The sequence below is a fragment of the Hevea brasiliensis genome, chromosome 3 (assembly GCF_030052815.1).
Source record: "Hevea brasiliensis isolate MT/VB/25A 57/8 chromosome 3, ASM3005281v1, whole genome shotgun sequence".
NCBI lineage: Eukaryota > Viridiplantae > Streptophyta > Magnoliopsida > Malpighiales > Euphorbiaceae > Hevea > Hevea brasiliensis.
In genome coordinates this window covers 17,332,973-17,353,106 of record NC_079495.1, presented here as the reverse complement: position 1 = coordinate 17,353,106, position 20,134 = coordinate 17,332,973, and the positions used below count along the sequence as shown (strand labels likewise).

At 35.7% G+C, this 20,134-nt stretch overlaps 1 protein-coding gene across 1 annotated transcript in view; it reads left to right on the top strand.

The window, feature by feature from the left end:
- Positions 1 to 20,134, top strand: part of LOC131178333 (insulin-degrading enzyme-like 1, peroxisomal) — a 95,010-nt gene that overhangs the window by 60,446 nt on the left and 14,430 nt on the right. Inside the window, exons 14-17 of the mRNA XM_058143292.1 lie at positions 7,306 to 7,408; positions 7,601 to 7,702; positions 7,787 to 7,976; positions 8,189 to 8,250. Coding sequence (XP_057999275.1) covers positions 7,306 to 7,408; positions 7,601 to 7,702; positions 7,787 to 7,976; positions 8,189 to 8,250 — 457 coding nt within the window. The remainder of the gene's footprint in view (positions 1 to 7,305; positions 7,409 to 7,600; positions 7,703 to 7,786; positions 7,977 to 8,188; positions 8,251 to 20,134) is intronic.

The following is a 20,134-nucleotide window of genomic DNA, read 5'->3' as shown; positions in this document are numbered from 1 at the left end:
ACCCTTGTTGAGTATTAGAATAACCTACAAACACACATTTTATTACTCTGGGTTCTAATTTCCCAACATGTGACTTATGAACAAAGCAAACACACCCAAATACTTTTGGAGAAACAATATAAGAACTCTTACCTTTAAGAACTTCCAAAGGACTCTTAAAGTTTAGTGTGTGAAGGGGCATCCGATTAATAAGATATGCTGCAGAAAGAACAACATCCCCCCAGTAACACTTGGGAAGATTCATTGTGAACATAAAGGATCTAGCAATTTCAAGAAAATGCCTATTTTTTCTTTCAGACACTCCATTTTGTGCACTAGAATTCACACAACTAGTTTGATGTATGATCCCATGTGAATCAAAATAAGATTGAAAAACTTTGTTCATATACTCTATCCCATTATCAGTTCTTAAAATTTTGACTTGTGCATTAAACTGAGTGCAAAACATTTTGTGAAATTGTTGAAAACATGAAAAGACTTCATTCTTAGTTCTCAATAAATAAACCCAAGTCAATCTAGTACAACAATCAATGAAAGTAACAAATCATCTATAACCAGATAAAGAGATCGTTTGAGCAAGACCCCATACATCAGAATGAATAGTCATAAAAGGAATCAAAGTTTTATTATTTATTGAAGGATAAGAATTCCTTGTATGTTTGGCAAGTTCACAAGCATCACAAATTAATAATTCCGATTTGCATTTTCTAAACAAAATGGCATATAACCTTTCTAAGGTTGAAAAGGAAGGATGTCCTAATCTTCTATGCCAATGAATAATCTCTTGATCAGCTCCTGTTGAATTTCCTAGCAAAGCTTTAGGATTTGAGAAACCAACACTGTCATTCAACAGATATAAGCCATCTTGCATTCTACCACTGCCAATCGTTCTCCCTATTAGTTCTCGAAATATGCAATGGGTAGAAAAAAAATTCAATTTTGCAATTTAGGGCTTTAGTAATAGGGCTAACAGACAAAAGGTTAATAGGAAAACTGGGCACATGTAAAACTAAAGTGAGATTTATAGTGGGAGTACATTTAACAGAACTTGTTCTTGAGATATTGGCTAAGGATTCATCCGCTATGCAAACTTTATCTTTCTTTGAACATGGGAAATAGGTTGTAAATTTATTTGAAGAGTCTGTCATGTGCTTATTTGCTCGAGAATCTATAACCCATGGAGATTTTTCAAAATTGGCAAGAAAAGTATTACCTGATTTAAAAAAATTAGAAGAGGCAACTGTGGCATTTTGAGATTCCAGCTGTAACAGCAAATGCCTTAGGGATTGTATTTCTTCATTGGAGACGATCCCAACAGTGGTAGTAGGGGCAATGTCTTCAGAAAATTCTACTGTCTCAGATATATTTGCTTGTGGTCTTGCTAAGCCTGTCCATTTCCCTCCATGCCCTTTGGATGGGCGACCATGTAACTTTCAGCAATGTTCCTTTGTATGCCAAGATTTCCCACAATAATCACAATGTAAATGATCCTTATCTGATGGACCATTATGTGACTGTTCATGGAAGGAAATAGCTACTAACTCTGCCTTCTCAGTAAATATTGTTATGGAAAGTCAATCACTATATTATGGAAAGTCAATCACTATATTATTTCTCTCTATATTCTGTATTCTGTATTCCTATTTAGAATTTCTTATTTATGATTTTTTCCTAATTAGTAGAACACAATTATAGGAATCAATTGTATATATATACCCATGTACAGATTAATTGAAATCAATGAGAATCATCTCTTTCTACATGGTATCTCATCAATTATTTTGCTATAAGCACTTTGGATTAGCGTTGTTAGTTTTTTTCTCAACAAATGGCGCATAATAAGAATATTAAATCAATAACCCATTTGGATGGATTTAGTGATCGCGATGTGGTAGGCTTTAGAAAATCTTGGTAAAAATTGTGCAAAATCCTCTGCAGATACCAAAATAGTTTTCTCGGAGGAAGATTGAGAATTCTCTCACGCCATATTTGCCATCTGTGATCGCTGATTTTTCCTGTTGCGGACAATTATATTTTGTATGGCTCATGGCAATAATAACAAATGACTCCTCTTGAGTCTGATTAGAACTAGCCTCTCCATGTAATTCCTCCTCTACTTCCTCTTCTATTATTGTCCATTTGGGAATAACTCTTGAACTACTAAAAGGCAACAATACATTAAGTTCCTCATTTTAAAATCCATAAAATAAGCCGTGAGAGACTTATCCTCTTTCGGTAGAATGCCTTACAAACATCATAAATACGGGATATATTCCCTTTACGAATAGAAAAATCTAAGTAATCCATCAATTCCTTAACAAATTCCACGGTGATTAATTAAACTAATTACCTCACTATGAATCGAGTTCCGAAGCTGCAAAAACAATCGAGCATCCTCCCTTAGCCAAGTTTGTCGTGTATCATCAGTGGGTGGATCTTTAGTAAGGTGATCATCCTTATCAATGCTATGCAAATAGACCCTAACAGTCTTACTCCACCAATTCGAACCATTAAGTTTGTGTTCCGTGATCTTAGTCATCAAATCACATAAATAACATTCTTAGCCATTTGTTGAGACAAAGAAAACTAACAAACGTAATCCAAAGTGCTTATAGCAGCAAAATAACCCAAAATAACAAATCAAGCAAAAGAAATAGGATCCGAGCAAGATCAAAAGTGCAAACCAAAGGTTGAAAACAGGTGGGTACAGGCACAGGACCCTGGGAAAATTGCCGGAGGAGGAGTTGGCTTGAAGCGGGGCTTAAAAGTGGGCTCACGCGCAGGTGCATGTGAACGGCAGTGAGAATTCAAACGGTGCATGTGATCATGCGCAGCACCGGATGGAGTTGATTTTCCGTTGATAGATCGATTGGCGGTTGTCCTTCCTTCCGGGATGGGAATTGATAGTTAACTCCCTCTGTGATTGTGCTGAGAAGCCTACCCTTAGCAAACCCTAACTTTAGTTGCAGCAGTGTTTTATACCAAAAATAAATGGATGTGCTCTGATACCATGTTGAAGTAGGTATTTTTGAGAGAAAAGATCTTTATTTCTATGTGTGAAAAAACTCTGAACACTTCCTCCTATTTATAAAATAATTTTAGAACTAAAACAAGAAACCTAGATACATTAGGAGACTAATTACAGAAGGAAGAAGGCAATTACAGTTACATACAAACTCTATAATGATTGAGACACTCTTATAGGGAATAAAACACAGGATTCCAACAATAACAATATAAGAGGATTAATGGAGAATGTCATTTTGTGTTATATAATACTGAAAGCTTTTTGAAGATTGCTCTTTGGCATTATCACTCCTCAACATACATGCAAAAACATTAAACTGGGTTTGAATTCCAATACAGAAAGCACAGAAGATAGAAAATAATTCAAAATGATTTTTCATTAAATATAACAAAGTAACACAAGAGTAATTCTCAACAAAAGTGACAAAATACCTAAATCTAGTTTTAGAAGTAATAGAACAAATACCCTAAACATCAAAATGAACTAACTCAAAAGGGGACAAAGCCCGTTTATTGACTCTAGGTATAGAAGGTAAACGATTATGCTTAGCAAATAGATATAACTCACATTTTAGGACTGATAAAGACTGAAATTGAGAACATAACTTCTTTAAGGTAGCCAAGGAGGGATGGCCTAATCGACAATGAACTTCGAGAGGAGTTAAGACATTGGAGCAAGGAAGAGTTCGCAGTACATGTTTATCTAGGATGTAGAGACCTCCAGACTCATATATCCTATCAATAATCTGTTTCGTCGTAAGATCTTGAAATAAAAAATAAAAAAGAAAAAAGGAAACTAAACAATGTAAGGCACAAGTGAGTTTACTAACAGCAAATTAAGAAAATTTAGGTATACCTAAAACAAATGAGAAAGAAATAGACAATGTTTAGTTTGTAGTACCAGAACCCATGACACAATAAGTATAACCATCAGCTAAAGTGACAGTAGAGGAGGAGGTGGGATGAGACCAAAAAGTAAATAAAAGACTAGAATTACCTGTCATATGATCTGTAGCATTAGAATCAATGACCCATTTGGATGAGGAAGACACAAGGCTTGTGGTCCATTTACCTGACTCAGCAATAGCAGTGATGGAGGAACTAGAGGACTTTAGAGACGCTTGATATTGAAAAAACTGTGCATATTCCTCTGTAGATATTAAGACAGTTTTCTCAAGAAACTGTAGACTCATCTGCTACCATATTTGCCATCTAAGACTATTGATTTTTTTTCTTTCAAGTTTCAAATAATTGTATTTTGTATGACGAGCTCATAGTAGTAATAACAAATGTGTCCCTTTGAGTCTTGATTAGAACTGACTTCCCTATTATGCTGATTATCTCTATTGCTTGGATTTCCTCCTTTACTACTCTATTGTCCGTTCGCATTTTGACGAACAAGAACACCACTAGCAGTTTGTGGAGATTGGGTATTTTCTGTATGAAGGACGTGTAAATGTATCATGCAAAGAGGAAATCCTCAATACTAGATAAGATTTGAGATTTAGCAGTGTCATATTTTGAAGGGAGACTTGCAAGAAAACTCATAACAGCCATTTGCTCCCTTGAGTCATAGTTGTTAAAGGCCCATAGCACATCCTGGGACCTAAGTGCAAGGCGCAAGCCTGAGCGAGGCAAGGCATAAAAATTAAAAAAATTCATAAAAAATGAAACAAATAAGACAACTTAGAATAACATAAAGTTAAACATAATAATAACTAGCATCTAAGTAAACAATTAAGTTTACAACCCAATTAAAATTAAAATAAACTACTCATAGTCATAGTTTAGAACACTTACATATATATATTGAAACTTAAGTACTTGACTAGTCTTTTAATATCTCAAAATGAAAGTCAAGACAAACATAAATAATAATAATAATCACAATTTAACATATTCAACTAATTAAGCATTATTAACAATTTAACATAATATCTTAATATCTCTAAGAACTAAAAACAACAAAATTCAGTCAAGATTCAAGAAGCAGCATAATATTTAACATTTTGAATTCATAATATTAAATATTTACTTGCTCATGGAACTAATTAAAAATGTGAAACTGATATCAAGAATCTGTTGTAAATTATTCAAGCAGGCTACTTAACTCAAGGACCTCCTAGGGAGGAATGTAACTAATCTAACATTCAAGCAAATCATGTTTCATATTCATTGTTAAGGTAGCCTCATCATGGCCATTTGAAGACACTTAACACAAATTCCAACCCTTGGTCTAGGCCTCTAGGGTTCACAACTTCACATGATTCAAGAAGAGAAGAATGTGAGAGATTGAAGGAAGAAAAGAAGCATGGAAGAAAAAAAAATTCGGCAGCATAATGGCATGGAAATAACATATCGTGAACAGAGAGAGACCAAAAGAAGAAGAGAAGAAGAAAGAAAAAAAAAAAAGAAAGAAAAAGAGCCTACTGCGTACCTGGAGAATGGAGGGCAGCACACTATGTCTGGTAAGTGCTCCTTCCCTTCTTCTTCTTCTGCTGGACGACACAATGTGTGGCTGTGGACTATTTGGTAGGTGAGGTTGAGTTTTTTTTTTTTTTTTAAAAAAGGAAAAAAATCTCCTATCGCTGAACCAAGGAGAGGTGTGCTTGTCCTTGCCTAGGCATGCTTGGTGCTCCTTGCCGCACTTAGGTGAGGTCGCACACCCTTTATGGCTTGGGGTGTTACCCCTTGAACCTGTTGCTCTTCTCGCCTCAGGCGTGCCTTTGACAACTATACTGTAAGCCTACTGAACTTTTATATCAGAATTAAAAGACAATAAAACATTAAGCTCTTCATAAATCCTTTTAAACTCTACAAAATAAGTCATAAGAGACTTATCCTGTTTGTCAACACGATAGAATGCTTTCTACACATCATAAATATGGAAAATATTCCCTTTACCAGAAGATAGAAACTCTAAGTAATCCATCAATTCCTTAATGAATTAACAATAATTAATCAAACTGATTACCTTACTATGAATTAAATTCCGAAGTTGTAAGAACAACCGAACATTCTCCTTGAGCCAAGCTTGCTTTGTATTATCAGTGGGAGATCATCCTTATCAATGCTTCGCAAATAGACCCTAATAGTTTTAGTCCATGCTAGATAATTTGAACTATTAAGTTTGTGTTCAGTGATTTTAGTCATTACTAGAATCACATCAGAAATAATGGCCTTAGTGTCCGCCATTGGATGAAATTAACAAAATTTTGTCCCAAAAAAAAAAAAACCGATCATATACACCCAACTCCAGCCAATAACACAAGTATCACTGCCCAATCTTCACTCGAGGCAAATACCCAAACAAATAAGTGCTTAGATAATAAAGAAAAGGTTGGAAACAGAATTTGGAGTTGTCTAAACAAAGGCTACTCGTGGAAACAAACCTTGAAGTACCTAAAAATACCCTAGATCAAGCAACAACCCCTCTAACTAAACTGAGAATAGAGGGGAAAACAGAATAAGGAGCTGGAGTCCTAAACAATGACAGATGCACCATCACTCATCGGTGAGGACAAAAGTTAAGATCTGCGCGTGGCAACGCACGACACTTCTGGTCATCGAACTTGGTGGGTGGAGTCACTAGTAACTTATCGTCCTCCCTAGGTAGGCGGTGTGATCTAGAAGTCACTCTAGCATGGTGACCTAATTCCATAGTCGTGGTGTTAAGAAGGAACTCTCAAAGTTTTCTCAAAACAAAGAGAACTAATCTGAAAATTAATTTTTTTTTCTATAACCTATAAGGCTCTGATACCATGTAGAAATCTGGAATCTATTTTTTCATTAATTCTAATTGAGTATACACAAGTATTTATATACAAAGTTATTCTACACTCATTAGGAAAGCTGACTTAATAGGAATCCTTATATGACTAGGTAAACTCGCAATACAGGACTCTACAAGATTGACATTCGTTGCATATTCTATTAAAGTGTGGCTTGCAGTGGTGATAGACTTGCCACTGTGTTGAAATTTTTATTGTTTTTATTAGGTGCTTCATAGCTTGGCACTTTATTCAATAGCCTCTTTACCTTATAGCTACTATATTTGAGTTTGAGGAAAAGAGATATCAAGATAATCATTGGTTCATAACAGGACATGATCTTTCCATCCATGATATACTGCATATTGCTACATATGTCAAATTGATTGACATATTTACAAACTTGATCTTTGTTTCTCGAAATCATTTCAATGTACTATTATTTGCAATTTGGACACTGATATGGTTAAGGCATGTTATCTTTCCTAATAAGATGTCAATCCTATAGGATTTTTTGGGTGTCTAAGGAATTTGAAGGACAAACTGACTTGGTTGAGCCATGGTACAAAACTGCATATAGTGTTGTGGACATTACTGATTCAATGATTCAGGTTTGTCCTTTGTTGTTATTTGTGAAATCATTCATTCTATTTCATGATAAAAGTGCAAAAGCTATGTCAAGTGAATGCACATAGTGAATTTTTTTTGTCATTTTATTCCTCATTGAGCTAGTAATTTGCTTTTCCAAATTAGAATATTCTGTAAGGGCTTGATAATTATGTGAAAGTTTTTGTTAATTGCAGGAATGGATATCTTCTGCCCCTAATGAAAATCTAAATTTACCAGCACCTAATATTTTCATCCCTACTGACTTATTGCTCAAGGACACGGGGACTCAAGAGAAGGTTTGATGGAATACTTTAAATCTAATTATGTGATTTTCAATCTCTTTTTAAGTTTGTTTCTGATGCAATCGACCTTCAAAGCAGGTCAAATTCCCAGTTCTAGTGCGAAAGTCATCCTATGCGTCATTATGGTACAAGCCTGATACACAGTTCTCTACACCTAAGGCCTATGTCAAAATAGATTTCAATTGCCCCTTTGCTAAGAGCTCTCCAGAGGCAGAAGTTCTCACAGTCATTTTTACTCAATTGTTAGAGGATTACTTGAATGAATATGGCAAGTAAATCAAACTGAATGAAGAGGAAGATTACATTCTCATTTTTATATTTTTCCCTTTCCAATGATACTAGTTATATTTGACAGAGCAATATTTTACTTGAATTTAAGTGACTTCGCTTTTCCTTTCCCTATTATGGCTTCTTTTTGATATTTTTGCTGTGGTATTTAGTTTTTTTTTGGTAAAGGCTAACACATCCTGCACTCTTCAGCTTACCATGCAAGTGTTGCTGGTCTATCTTATAACATATACATGGCAGCTAGTGGCTTTCAGGTACTTTTTATTTAACTTTGTTAATTGTGCCTATAATGATTTATAGTTGTATGCATGCATTCATGAAATTGTTATGAATTCAGCTTCAAGTCCAAAAGAAAGTTCATGCCATCTCAATACTACTATTAATGGTGCTTCTTTTCTGCTAAATTGCAGTTCCTCCAGGAAATAAAGTACCTCTAGAAAGTTGAAACCAATAATTTAGTGTATTTTGTATTTTAGCATACTGGGATTTTAAATATATTTATAGGGTATTATGGACCAATATCTATGTGCATAACTTTCACAAAAGAACTTCCCAGTAACATGATTTGTAAATAATAATTTATCCTCTCTACTCCCATTTATCTATATTATGGAAAGTCAATCACTATATTATTTCTCTGTATATTCTGTACTCTGTATTCCTATTTAGGATTTCTTATTTAGGATTTCTTCCTAATTAGTAGAACACAATTATAGGAATCAATTGTCTATACCCATATACAGATTAATTGAAATTAAGGAGAATCATCTCTTTCCACATGGTATCATAGCAAGTCATCTATCTAGGGTGACTATTTGTTCTCACCACCCAGTTAATGAGAGACCTTAGCCGCCGACTGGCCGTTTCGACTCCGATCAACATCGCCGGCGTCGCCTCAACCCCCTCATTCCACCACTGTGTTGTTGCCTGATCCAGTATACCATTAAAGGACTTCTGAGATTTGGCTCTCAGATCCTATTTCGGTATTTGCTTGATTTGTGATTTTGGGTTATTTTGCTGCTGTAAGCACTTTGGATTAGCGTTTCGGTTAGTTTTCTTTGTCTCAACAAATGGCAGTCAATAAGAATGTTATTTCTGATGTGATTCTGGTGATGACTAAGATCACGGAATACAAACTTAATGGTTCAAATTACCTGGAGTGGAGTAAGACTGTTAGGGTCTATTTGCGTAGCATTGATAAGGATGATCACCTTACTAAAGATCCACCTACGGATGATACACGACAAACATGGCTAAGGAAGGATGCTCGGTTGTTTTTGCAGCTTCGGAACTCGATTCACAGTGAGGTATTTAGTTTAATTAATCACTGTGAATTTGTTAAGGAATTGATGGATTACTTAGATTTTTTTTATTCTGGTAAAGGGAATATCTCCCGTATTTAGGATGTTTGCAAGGCATTTTACCGTGCTAAGAAAGAGAATAAGTCTCTCACGGCTTATTTTATGATTTAAACGGGTATATGAGGAACTTAATGTATTGTTGCCTTTTAGTCCTGATGTGAAAGTTCAGCAGGCCCAACGGGAGCAACTGGCTGTTATGAGTTTTCTTGCAGGCCTTCCTTCAGAGTATGAGACTGCTAAATCTCAGATTCTCTCCAGTTCTGAGATTTCCTCTTTGCATGAAACGTTCACACGGGTCCTTCGTACAGAGAGTACCCAATCTTCACAACCTGCCAGTAGTGCTCTTATTAGCCATAATCCAAATGGACAACAGGGTAATAGAAAAGGAAGTAGAGGAGGAATTACAGGCAACAGAAGTAATCAGCGTAATGGAGAGGCTAGTTCTAATCAGGACTCAAGAGGAGTCATTTGTTATTATTGCCATGAGCCTGGCCATACAAAATATAATTGTCCGCAACTTCAGAGGAAAAATCAGCGATCACAGATGGCAAATATGGCAGCAGAGGATTCTACAGTATCTTCCTCTAAGAAAACTATTTTGGTATCTGCAGAGGATTGTGCACAGTTTTCCCAGTATCAGGCATCTCTAAAGCCTACCAGTTTCCCTGTCACTGCGATTGCTGAGTCAGGTAAATCCACTACATTTCTTGTGTCTTCCTTATCCAAATAGGTTATTGATTCTGGTGCGACAGATCACATGACAGGTAATTCTAGTATTCTATCTGCTTTTCAGTCTAATCTCACTTCTTCTACTGTTACTTTAGCTTATGGTTCTACTTCTTGTGTCATGGGTTCTGGAACTGTGAATCCGGCTTCGTCAATTTCTTTGTCATCTGTTTTGTGTCTATCAAAATTCTCTTTTAATCTACTTTCTGTTAGTAAACTTACTCGTATATTAAATTATTATGTTTCCTTTTTTCCTGACCAGTGTTTGTTTTAGGATCTTATGACGAAGCAAATTATTAGTAGAGAACGTGAGTCAGGTGGTCTCTACATTCTGGAAAATCATGTACCGTGGTCGCTTGTTTGCTCCAGTACCTTAACATCTCTTGAAGCTCATTATAGATTGGGCCATCCTTCTTTGTCTACCATGAAGAAGCTATGTCCTCAGTTTCAGTCTTTATCAGTACTAAAATGTGAGTCGTGTCAGTTTGCAAAACATCATCATTTGCCTTCTGTGTCTAGAGTCAATAAACGGGCTTCATCCCCTTTTGAGTTAGTTCATTCTGATGTTTGGGGTCCTTGTTCTGTTACTTCTAAAACTGGATTTCGTTATTTTGTTACTTTTGTTGATGATTACTCTCGTGTTACCTGGTTATATTTAATGAAGAATCGTTCTGAGTTGTTTTCTATCTTTTGTGCCTTTTGTAATGAAATCAAAACTCAATTTAATATTTATGTGCGCATATTAAGAAGTGATAATGCCAAAGAATACTTTTCAGCACAATTTCAGTCTTATATGACACAAAATGGAATTCTTCATTAGTCTTCCTGTGTGGATACCCCATCCCAAAATGGCGTGGCCGAAAGAAAAAATTGGCATCTTCTTGAGGTAACTCGTGCTCTTCTTTTTCATATGAAAGTTCCTAAACATTTTTGGGCGGATGCAATTTCTACGGCATGTTTTTTGATCAATCGTTTACCGTCTTTTGTCCTTAATGAGGATATTCCTTATACTGCTTTGTTTCCTACAAAATCTTTGTTCCCTGTTGAACCCCGTATTTTTTATTGTACCTGTTTTGTGCGTGATGTTCGTCCACAGGTTACTAAATTGGATCCAAAGTCTCTCAAATGTGTCTTCCTTGGGTATTCATGGCTGCAAAAAGGGTACCGCTGTTTCTCTCCTACTCTTAATCGTTATCTTGTTTCTGCGGATGTCACATTTTTTGAGTTCACTCTATTTTTCCCTCAATCGTCTGTGTATGAGAGTCAGGGGGAGGAGGATGATCTCTTAATATATACTGTCCGACCAATGTCTAGTCCTCTCCCATAGCCTGTTCCTTCTATTTCTAGACCTACTCGACCTCTCGTTGTTCATGTTTATTCCAGGAGATTGGAGATTCCTGACTTAGATCCTCCACCAGTTACTTCGTTGGGAGATCCTGTACCTTAGTGATCATGATTCTAATCTAGACTTACCCATTGCTCTTCGTAAAGGTAAACGTTCATGTACTTACCCTATCTCTTCTTTTGTTTCTTATAATCAATTGTCTTCTTGTTCTCGGTGTTTTGTTACTTCTTTAGACTCTGTTCCTATCCCTAATCATTGGTGAGGCCTTTGTCTCATCCTGGTGAGTCTTGCTATGAAAGAGGAAATGGAGGCTTTAGATGCTAATGGTACATGGGAACTGTTGCCTTTGCCCACTGGTAAGAAAGCTATTGGTTGCAAATGGGTATTCTGAAGAGTAAATCTGATGGTTCTGTGGCTAGGTTAAAAGCACGCCTTGTAGCAAAAGGATATGCTCAGACATATGGGGTTGATTACTCTGACACATTTTCTCCTGTAGCTAAACTTATTTCTGTTCGCTTGTTTATCTCTTTAGCAGCTACATATGATTGGCCCCTGCACCAATTGGATATCAAGAATGCTTTCCTTCATGGTGATCTTCAGGAGGAGGTGTATATGGAGCAACCACCTGGGTTTGTTGCTCAGGGGGAGTTGGGTAAAGTTTGTAGGCTTCGGAAGTCTCTTTACGGCTTGAAACAAAGTCCTAGGGCCTGGTTTGGGAGATTCAGTGAAGCAGTACAGGAATTTGATATGCAAAAGAGTAAGTGTGATCACTCAGTATTTTATAGGCAATCTGAGACTGGTCTAATTCTCCTAGTAGTCTATGTGGATGACATTGTCATCACTGAGAGTGACTCTGCAGGTATTTCATCTCTTAAAACCTTCCTCCAAACCCAGTTTCAGACCAAAGACTTGGGATTGTTAAAGTATTTCTTGGGTATTGAAGTTATGAAAAGTAAGAAGGGTATTTTCTTGTCTCAAAGAAAATATGTCCTCGATTTATTGACAGAGACAGGAAAATTAGGTGCTAATCCTTGTAGTGCACCAATGACTCCAAATTTACAACTGTTAGCAGGCGATAGTGAGTTGTTTGAAGATCCAGAGAGATACAGGAGATTGGTAGGAAAATTGAACTACCTTACAGTCACTCGTCCTGACATTGCTTATGCCGTTAGTGTGGTAAGTCAGTTTATGTCTTCCCCAACTGTTGCTCATTGGGAAGCCTTGGGACAAATCTTGTGTTATCTGAAGGGCGCTCCAGGAAGAGGTTTGTTATATGGTAATCATGGGCATTTGAATGTTGAATTTTTTTTAGATGCTGATTGGGCTGGATCTAAGGTTGACAGGAGGTTAACTACTGGATATTGCGTTTTTGTTGGAGGAAATTTGGTGTCTTGGAGAAGTAAGAAGCAGAGTGTAGTTTCTCGATCTAGTGCTGAATCTGAATACAGAGCCATGGCACAATCAGTATGTGAGGTAATATGGATACTTCAATTACTAGATGAGACAGGTTTTAAGACCTCCCTGCCTGCAAAATTGTGGTGTGATAATCAAGTTGCTCTCCATATTGCTTTTAATATGGTGTTTCATGAGTGGACCAAACATATTGAGATTGATTGTCACTTTATTCATGAAAAGATTCAACAACAGATCATCTCAACAGGACACATCAAAACTGGAGAGTAGTTAGGAGATATTTCACAAAAGCTCTGAATGAAGCTAGGATTGACTACATTTGTAACAAGTTGGGCATGATTAACATCTATGCTCCAACTTGAGGGGGAGTGTTATGGAAAGTCAATCACTATATTATTTCTCTGTATATTCTGTATTCCTATTTTAGGATTTCTTATTTAGGATTTCTTATTTAGGATTTCTTCCTAATTAGTAGAACACAATTATAGGAATCAATTGTATATATATACCCATGTACAGATTAATTGAAATTAAGGAGAATCATCTCTTTCTACAATCTGGGACCTGGCATAAATTCCATCTTTTAATTTCCATTTGTACTCAAACCTAACAGTCAAGGTCTTCTCCTTCTTGGTTCTTTTAGAGACCCATCTTTTAGCATACTTTGACTTTTCTACACCAATGGCATTGTTATGTGCAATTTTGTGAGAACTAGAGTACTTTTATAGCTGTCATTCATCATTAATGGGCTATCTAGTCACCATATATCAGATGATTGTAGTACACTACTTGCATTGCTTCTATACAATCTTGCATACTACTACCTCACTATATTTGCTATAATTATACCTATAAAAATGGTTTACCTATTGAGCTTATTTGCTCAATAGATTAGACCAAGAGGTTGGGGCTTCACAAGTAGCAGCCTAAACATCTCTCTCCTTTATCACTCATTTTCATATTTGGATTTTGATACCTTTAATTTGAAATATCCTTCATCTAGTAGTCCTTGTTTTGTCTCATCACTCCATTAAATAAATGCTGTAAACTCCTGGTTCTAAGAGGTAGATTTTAGCACTTCAATTTTAAAAGAAATAATAGAGAAGTGATTGGAGAAAAAGAGCTTGATTATTCCCTCAAGCCTCTGGGTATATAAACTGTTAGTCATACACTGAGAATGGTAATGTTGCATATTTACAGAACATATTCACTTCCAGATTTACAGTCATAACCCTAGCACACATTTACAGGCATAATGATAGCGCACAATCATAGTCATATTTTAACATCCATGAATTTTATCAACCTTGTCTTTGTTCTCTTTATGAGCTTGTGAAAGATAGCTCACCCATCTAGTTAACATCTTTAATTTCTTCCTATTTAATTACAATACCATAACTACATTCTTCCACTCTTCACAGATGCATCATCACACAATTCCAATCCATTTGCTTCCATGACATTAACCTATATTAATCGATCATCTCTTTCAGCAATTCTAGCTGCTTGATTACCTAATCAGTAAACTGAACAAATTTTCATACCTAATCCATTATTTACTCACATGAATCACAGCTAGTTTCCTTATGGTTTTCCTCAGCTAATTAAATACCTTACGTTTAAATTTCATTTATTTTCAATTATTTTTATTGATTTCATCAACCAAATTAAAAAAACTGAACGTTCACTCCACTTTCCTCATTTCTTTGACATTATCCTATGGGAAGACTCAAATTAGAGAAAGAAAAGCAAAGGGAATTAGAAAAGAAGCAATAGGAAGAAAATAATATTTCTAGAATTGAATAAATAAATTAAGGCAGTTTTATCTGATATACAGATAATTCATGAGTGTACAGGCATTAATAACTATCAATTTGTCCATGTCTCGTTAGTATGTTAAATAGAGGGTATTTTTCTAAGAATGGGGAGAAATTTTATTTTTATCTTCTTCTTCATTCCTTGTATAAACAGATTTTTACTAGTCAAAACCAAACTTCCTGATCTTAAGGAGTTTGTCTACGAACTTTTTACTGATTTGAAGAACATCCATAACATACTAACATCTAGAATTTTCCAGTATTAGCTAGTGGCATTAGTTTATATTGGCAAAAAGAAATTTTAGTGTGACATAAAGCAATGTCGGCTGCTCTATCAAGATCCTCTCCCATTTTAACATAAAATACTATAGTAACTAGTAAGGTTTCACACACACACACACACACACAATATATATACAACTATATGTTGATAACTTGATACATTTTCCCATTTAGGTGGGGATTGAAAATGCTTGACTTGCACTAACCAAGAGGAATCTCTCCTTACTTTTTGTTGGAATACGTTTATTAAAGTCCCTGTTTTTGTAGAAGTTTTATTTCTTTCAGTTATCTTCTTCCTTTCATTTCCTAGTTAGTCTAGAATTTCTGTTGTATCTAGATTTGTTGTGTATAAATAGGAAGAGTGTGTAAAGCACATTTATACTGAAAAATACAATAATATATACTGATTTTTCTCAAAAACTAGTATGTTCAACACGATCTTAGAACTCTGCCATCCTTCATTGGCGTGAGCAATCAAATTTAGGGTTAGGGTTTGCTTGGGTCAAGCTTCTAGGCGACATATGTAAGGGGAGTTGAAGTACACCGCCTACCTCAAAAGGATGGCCAGCTGCCAATTGGCCTATCCCTGGAGATTTACCGTTGTCTAGTGATGCGCGTGACCTACATGTTGCTGCAAGTTCCAGCGTCATTCCCACACGCCATTGCAATTTTTGGCATCATTCCCACGAGCCGGCACATGAAGCATTTTCTTGTGATTTTTTTCGGCCGTTCTCTTTTCTGATAGCCTTCCTTGAGAGTTGCGCCTCTACCCAGCAAGTTTTTTACATTTGGTTAGCTCTTTGTTACCTGAACCTATTGTTTTTGGAACAAGTTTAGCATTTTTTTAGTACTGTTACTCTATAGTTTTTTAGTACTGATATTCTTTTTTTTATCAAAAATGGCATAGGGGAAAAAGGAGATTTCAAAAACTAAGATGGGTACTATAACTGACAATCCTTTTTTACAAATTAGTCCTGTAAAGCTTGATGGTACTAATTATCTTGCGTAGTCAAGATCCTCTTTATTGTTCATTCAAGCTAGAGGACTACAAGGATATGTTACTAGGGATAAATCAAAACTGAAAACTAAAAGTACTACTTATAGCTAGTGGGAATTGAAGAATTTTCTTGTTATGTCTTAGCTTATTAATTTGATGCAACCTGAGATAGCCTGTGGATATTTGCTATTGAATAGTGCAATAACTATTTGAAATGTAGTTTCCCAAACCTACTCTCAGATGGGCAATGATGCACAGATTTATGAGCTTCAACACAAGGTTCATAATACAAAACTAGGTGAGATAACCATTACTTAGTAATTTGCTGAATTGAGTGGTTTATGATAAGAATTAGACTACTATTAGAATTTTCAGGCCACATGTACTGTTGATTCTATTAAATTCCAGAAGATTGAAAAAGAGTGAATTTATGACTTTCTTGTTGGGTTGAACATAGAGTATGATAAGATTCGAGTCCAATTACTTGGTAAGGATCCCATGCCCTCTTTAAGGCAAACCTATTCTTATGTAGAACAGGAACAAAGTCATAGAAATGTCATAATCCGCTCTATACCTACTGACAAGGCTAGTTTAGCTACTACTTCTTCCCGAAAACAGTCACCTACCTCTTATAATTGTCCATCGGACAAAGATCATCTACACTGTGGCTATTGTGGAAAATCCCAGCATACAAAGGAGCATTGTTGAAAACTACATGATTGCCCAACTAAAAGGCATGGTGGTAAACGGATGGGCTCAGCAAGACCTCAAGCAAATGTATATTAGATAGTGGATTGTTCTGAAAACACAAATACCACTAGGATTTTCTCCAATGAAGAAGTACAGTCTCTAAGACGGTTGCTATCTCAGCTGAATCTCAAGCTGTCATGGTTGCTTCTTCTAATTTTGTCAAATCAGGTAATGCTTTTCTTGCCATCCTTGAAAAATCTTTTTGGCTTATAGATTCTGGAGCAAACAGGCACATGACAGGCTCCTCAAATAAGTTTACAACCTATTCCCCATGTTCAGAAAAAGAAAAAGTCCGCATAGCGGATGAATTCTTAGTCAATATTTCTGAAATAGTTGTTGTTGAATGTACTCCCACTATAAATCTTAGTTTAGTTTTACATGTGCCTAATTTTTCTATTAACCTTTTGTCTATTAGCTCTATTACTAAAGCCCTTAATTGCAAAATTAAATTTTTTTTCTACCCATTGTACATTTTAGGAACTAAAAACAGGGAGAATGATCGGCAGTGGTATAATGCAGGATGGCTTGTATTTGCTAGATGAAGTGTTGGTTTCTCAAATCCTAAAGCTTTGCTAAGAAATTCAATAATAGTTGATCAGGAGATCATGCAGTGGCATAGGAGACTAGGATGTCCTTCTTTTTCAACCTTAGAAAGATTATATCCCATTTTGTTTAGATAATGCAATTAGTTGGTGATGCTTGTGAACTTGCTAAACACATAAGGCATTCTTATCTTTCAAAAAATAATAAAGTTTTGGTTCTATTTATGACTATTCATTCTGTTGTATGGGGTTCTACTCAAACAGTCTCTTTATCTTGTTATAGATGATTTTTTACTTTTATTGATTATTGCACTAAAGTGACTTACGTTTATTAGTTGAGAGCTAAAAATGAAGTCTTTTCATGTTTCCAACAATTTCATAAAATGATTCGCACCCAGTTTAATGCAGAGGTCAAAATTTTATGAACTGATAATGGAACAAAGTATATGAATAAAGACTTCCAGTCTTATTTAAATTCCCATGGGTTTCTACATCAAACTAGTTGTGTGAATAACAGTGCACAAAATGGACTGTCGGAAAGGAAAAATAGGCATTTACTTGAAATAGCTAGATCCCTTATTTTCACAATGAACCTTCTCACATCTTACTGGGGGGATGTTGTTCTTTCTACTGTATATCTTATCAATTGGATGCCTCTTCACACACCTTTGGAAGTTCTTAAAGGTAAGAACTCTTATACTATTCCTCTAAAGGTTTTTAATTGTGTTTGTTTTGTTCATAGGTCAAATGTTGAGAAATTAGAACCTAGAACCCTAAAATGTGTGTTTTTGGGTTATTATGGAACTCAAAAAGGGTATAAATGCTATCATCCTCCTTCAAGGAAATACTTTGTGAGTATGGATATCACCTTTAGGGAATTTGAACCTTATTCCCAGTCAGCTCTTTAAGGGGAAATAAGAAGGAAGAGGTTCCTAACCCTATACCTTTTCAAGGGGAGATTTTAGACTTGAACCCAATCTGAGTAGTTAGGATAAGGCCCAAAATAGTGAGGATAAGGCCCAATCAGTTGCTCCTCAACCCATAGAGAGAGAGAGAGAGAGAGAGAGAGAGAGAGAGAGAGAGACTAAATAGGGTGGATTTAAGAACTTACATTCATCATGAAAAGACAAACGCAGTCATTTAGCTTGATATACCTGATCAGTCAGAATCTCTAAATTCAGCTCCTGAACATCCTGAACCTAAAGAAGTATGTGGTAAGTCTCCTAATACTCAATCTGATTCTAATTCTCTTTTTGATGATCCTGATATAGCTATTGCTTTTAGAAAAGGAGTTAAGACTTGCACTAAACATCCTATATCCAAGTTTGTTTCCTATGATTCCTTATCTCCCTCCTATAAAGCATTTGTCTTGTCTATTTCTTCTTTTCCTATCCCACAGAATTGGAAAAAAGCATATCTTAATCCAAAATGTAGATGAGATGAAGGCATTGATAAAAAATGAGACATTTGATCTTGTTACTTTCCCATTTGGGAACAAACTGGTTGGATGCAAATGGTATTTACTATAAAGCATAGAGCAAATGGGTCCATTGAGAGGTATAAGGCCAAACTAGTGGCAAAAGGCTTTACTCAGACATATGGGATGGATTATCAGGAGACTTTTGCACTTGTTGCAAAGATGAATACTATCAGGATCTTACTGTCATGTGCTGCAAAGCTTGAATAGGACCTATAGCAGTTTGATGTTAAAAATGCTTTTTTGCATGGAGATTTAGAAGAGGAGGTATATGTGGAGATTCTTCCAAGATTTGAGGATGAAAAGACAAAAGGAAAAGCCTGTAGATTGAAGAAGGCATTATATGGTCTGAAGCAGTCACTAAGAGCATGGTTTGACAGATTCAGTAAAGCCATGATTTCCTTTGGTTTCTATTAAAGCAATGTTGATCATACCCTATTTATGAAACATCATAGATGTAAGATTACACTGCTTATTATTTATATTGATGATATAGTTGTGACAGGATATGATAAAGAAGAGATTGCCCATCTTAAGGATCGCTTGGCTTAGGAATTTGAAATTAAAGGCTTAGGTAAGTTAAAGTACTTACTTGGAATAGAAGTCGCTAGATTAGACAAAGGAATTTTTATTTCTTAAAGGCAGTATATATTAGATCTCCTAGATAAGACTAGCATGTTGGGATGTAAACCAACAGAATCTTTGATTGAAGTGAATCACTAGCTAAAAGCAGGAGTCGGGGAATCATTTTACATAGGAAGATATCAAAGGTTAGTTGAGAGATTGATTTATCTCTCTCATACTAGACTTGACATAGCTTACGCTTAAGCCTGGTAAGCCAATATGTGCACGATCCCTAAGAACCTCACTTAGATGCTGTTTTTCGCATTTTGAGGTTTTTAAAATCTGCACCTGGAAAGAAACTTATTTTTTCAAAGTATAGCCACCTTCAGATAAAAACCTTTACAGATGCAAAGTGGACTAAATCTCTTGATGATAGGAGGTCAACATCAGGTTATTGTCCCTTTGTTGGTGGAAATTTAGTCACTTGGAGAAGTAAAAAGCGGAATGTAACAATAAGATCTAGTGCAGAGGTAGAATACAGAGCTATGGCACAGGGTATTTGCAAGTTATTATGGGTGTAGAAATTGATGGGAGAAATGAGACTATCAGATGCAAAAAGTTTGTCCTTGTTTTGTGACAATAAAGCTGCTATTAGTATAGTTCATAATCTAGTTTAACATTATCGAACCAAGCAAATGGAAATTGTTCAACACTTCATAAAGGAGAAAATAGTGAATGGGTATTTAAGTGTCTCTATAACACCCCTCACTCGTCTACAATGTAGCCGAGCAAGACGTGTCACACAGAGTGCCGGAGCACCTTATCTGATCTTATCATATTTTCTAAATACTCATTTTGGATTTA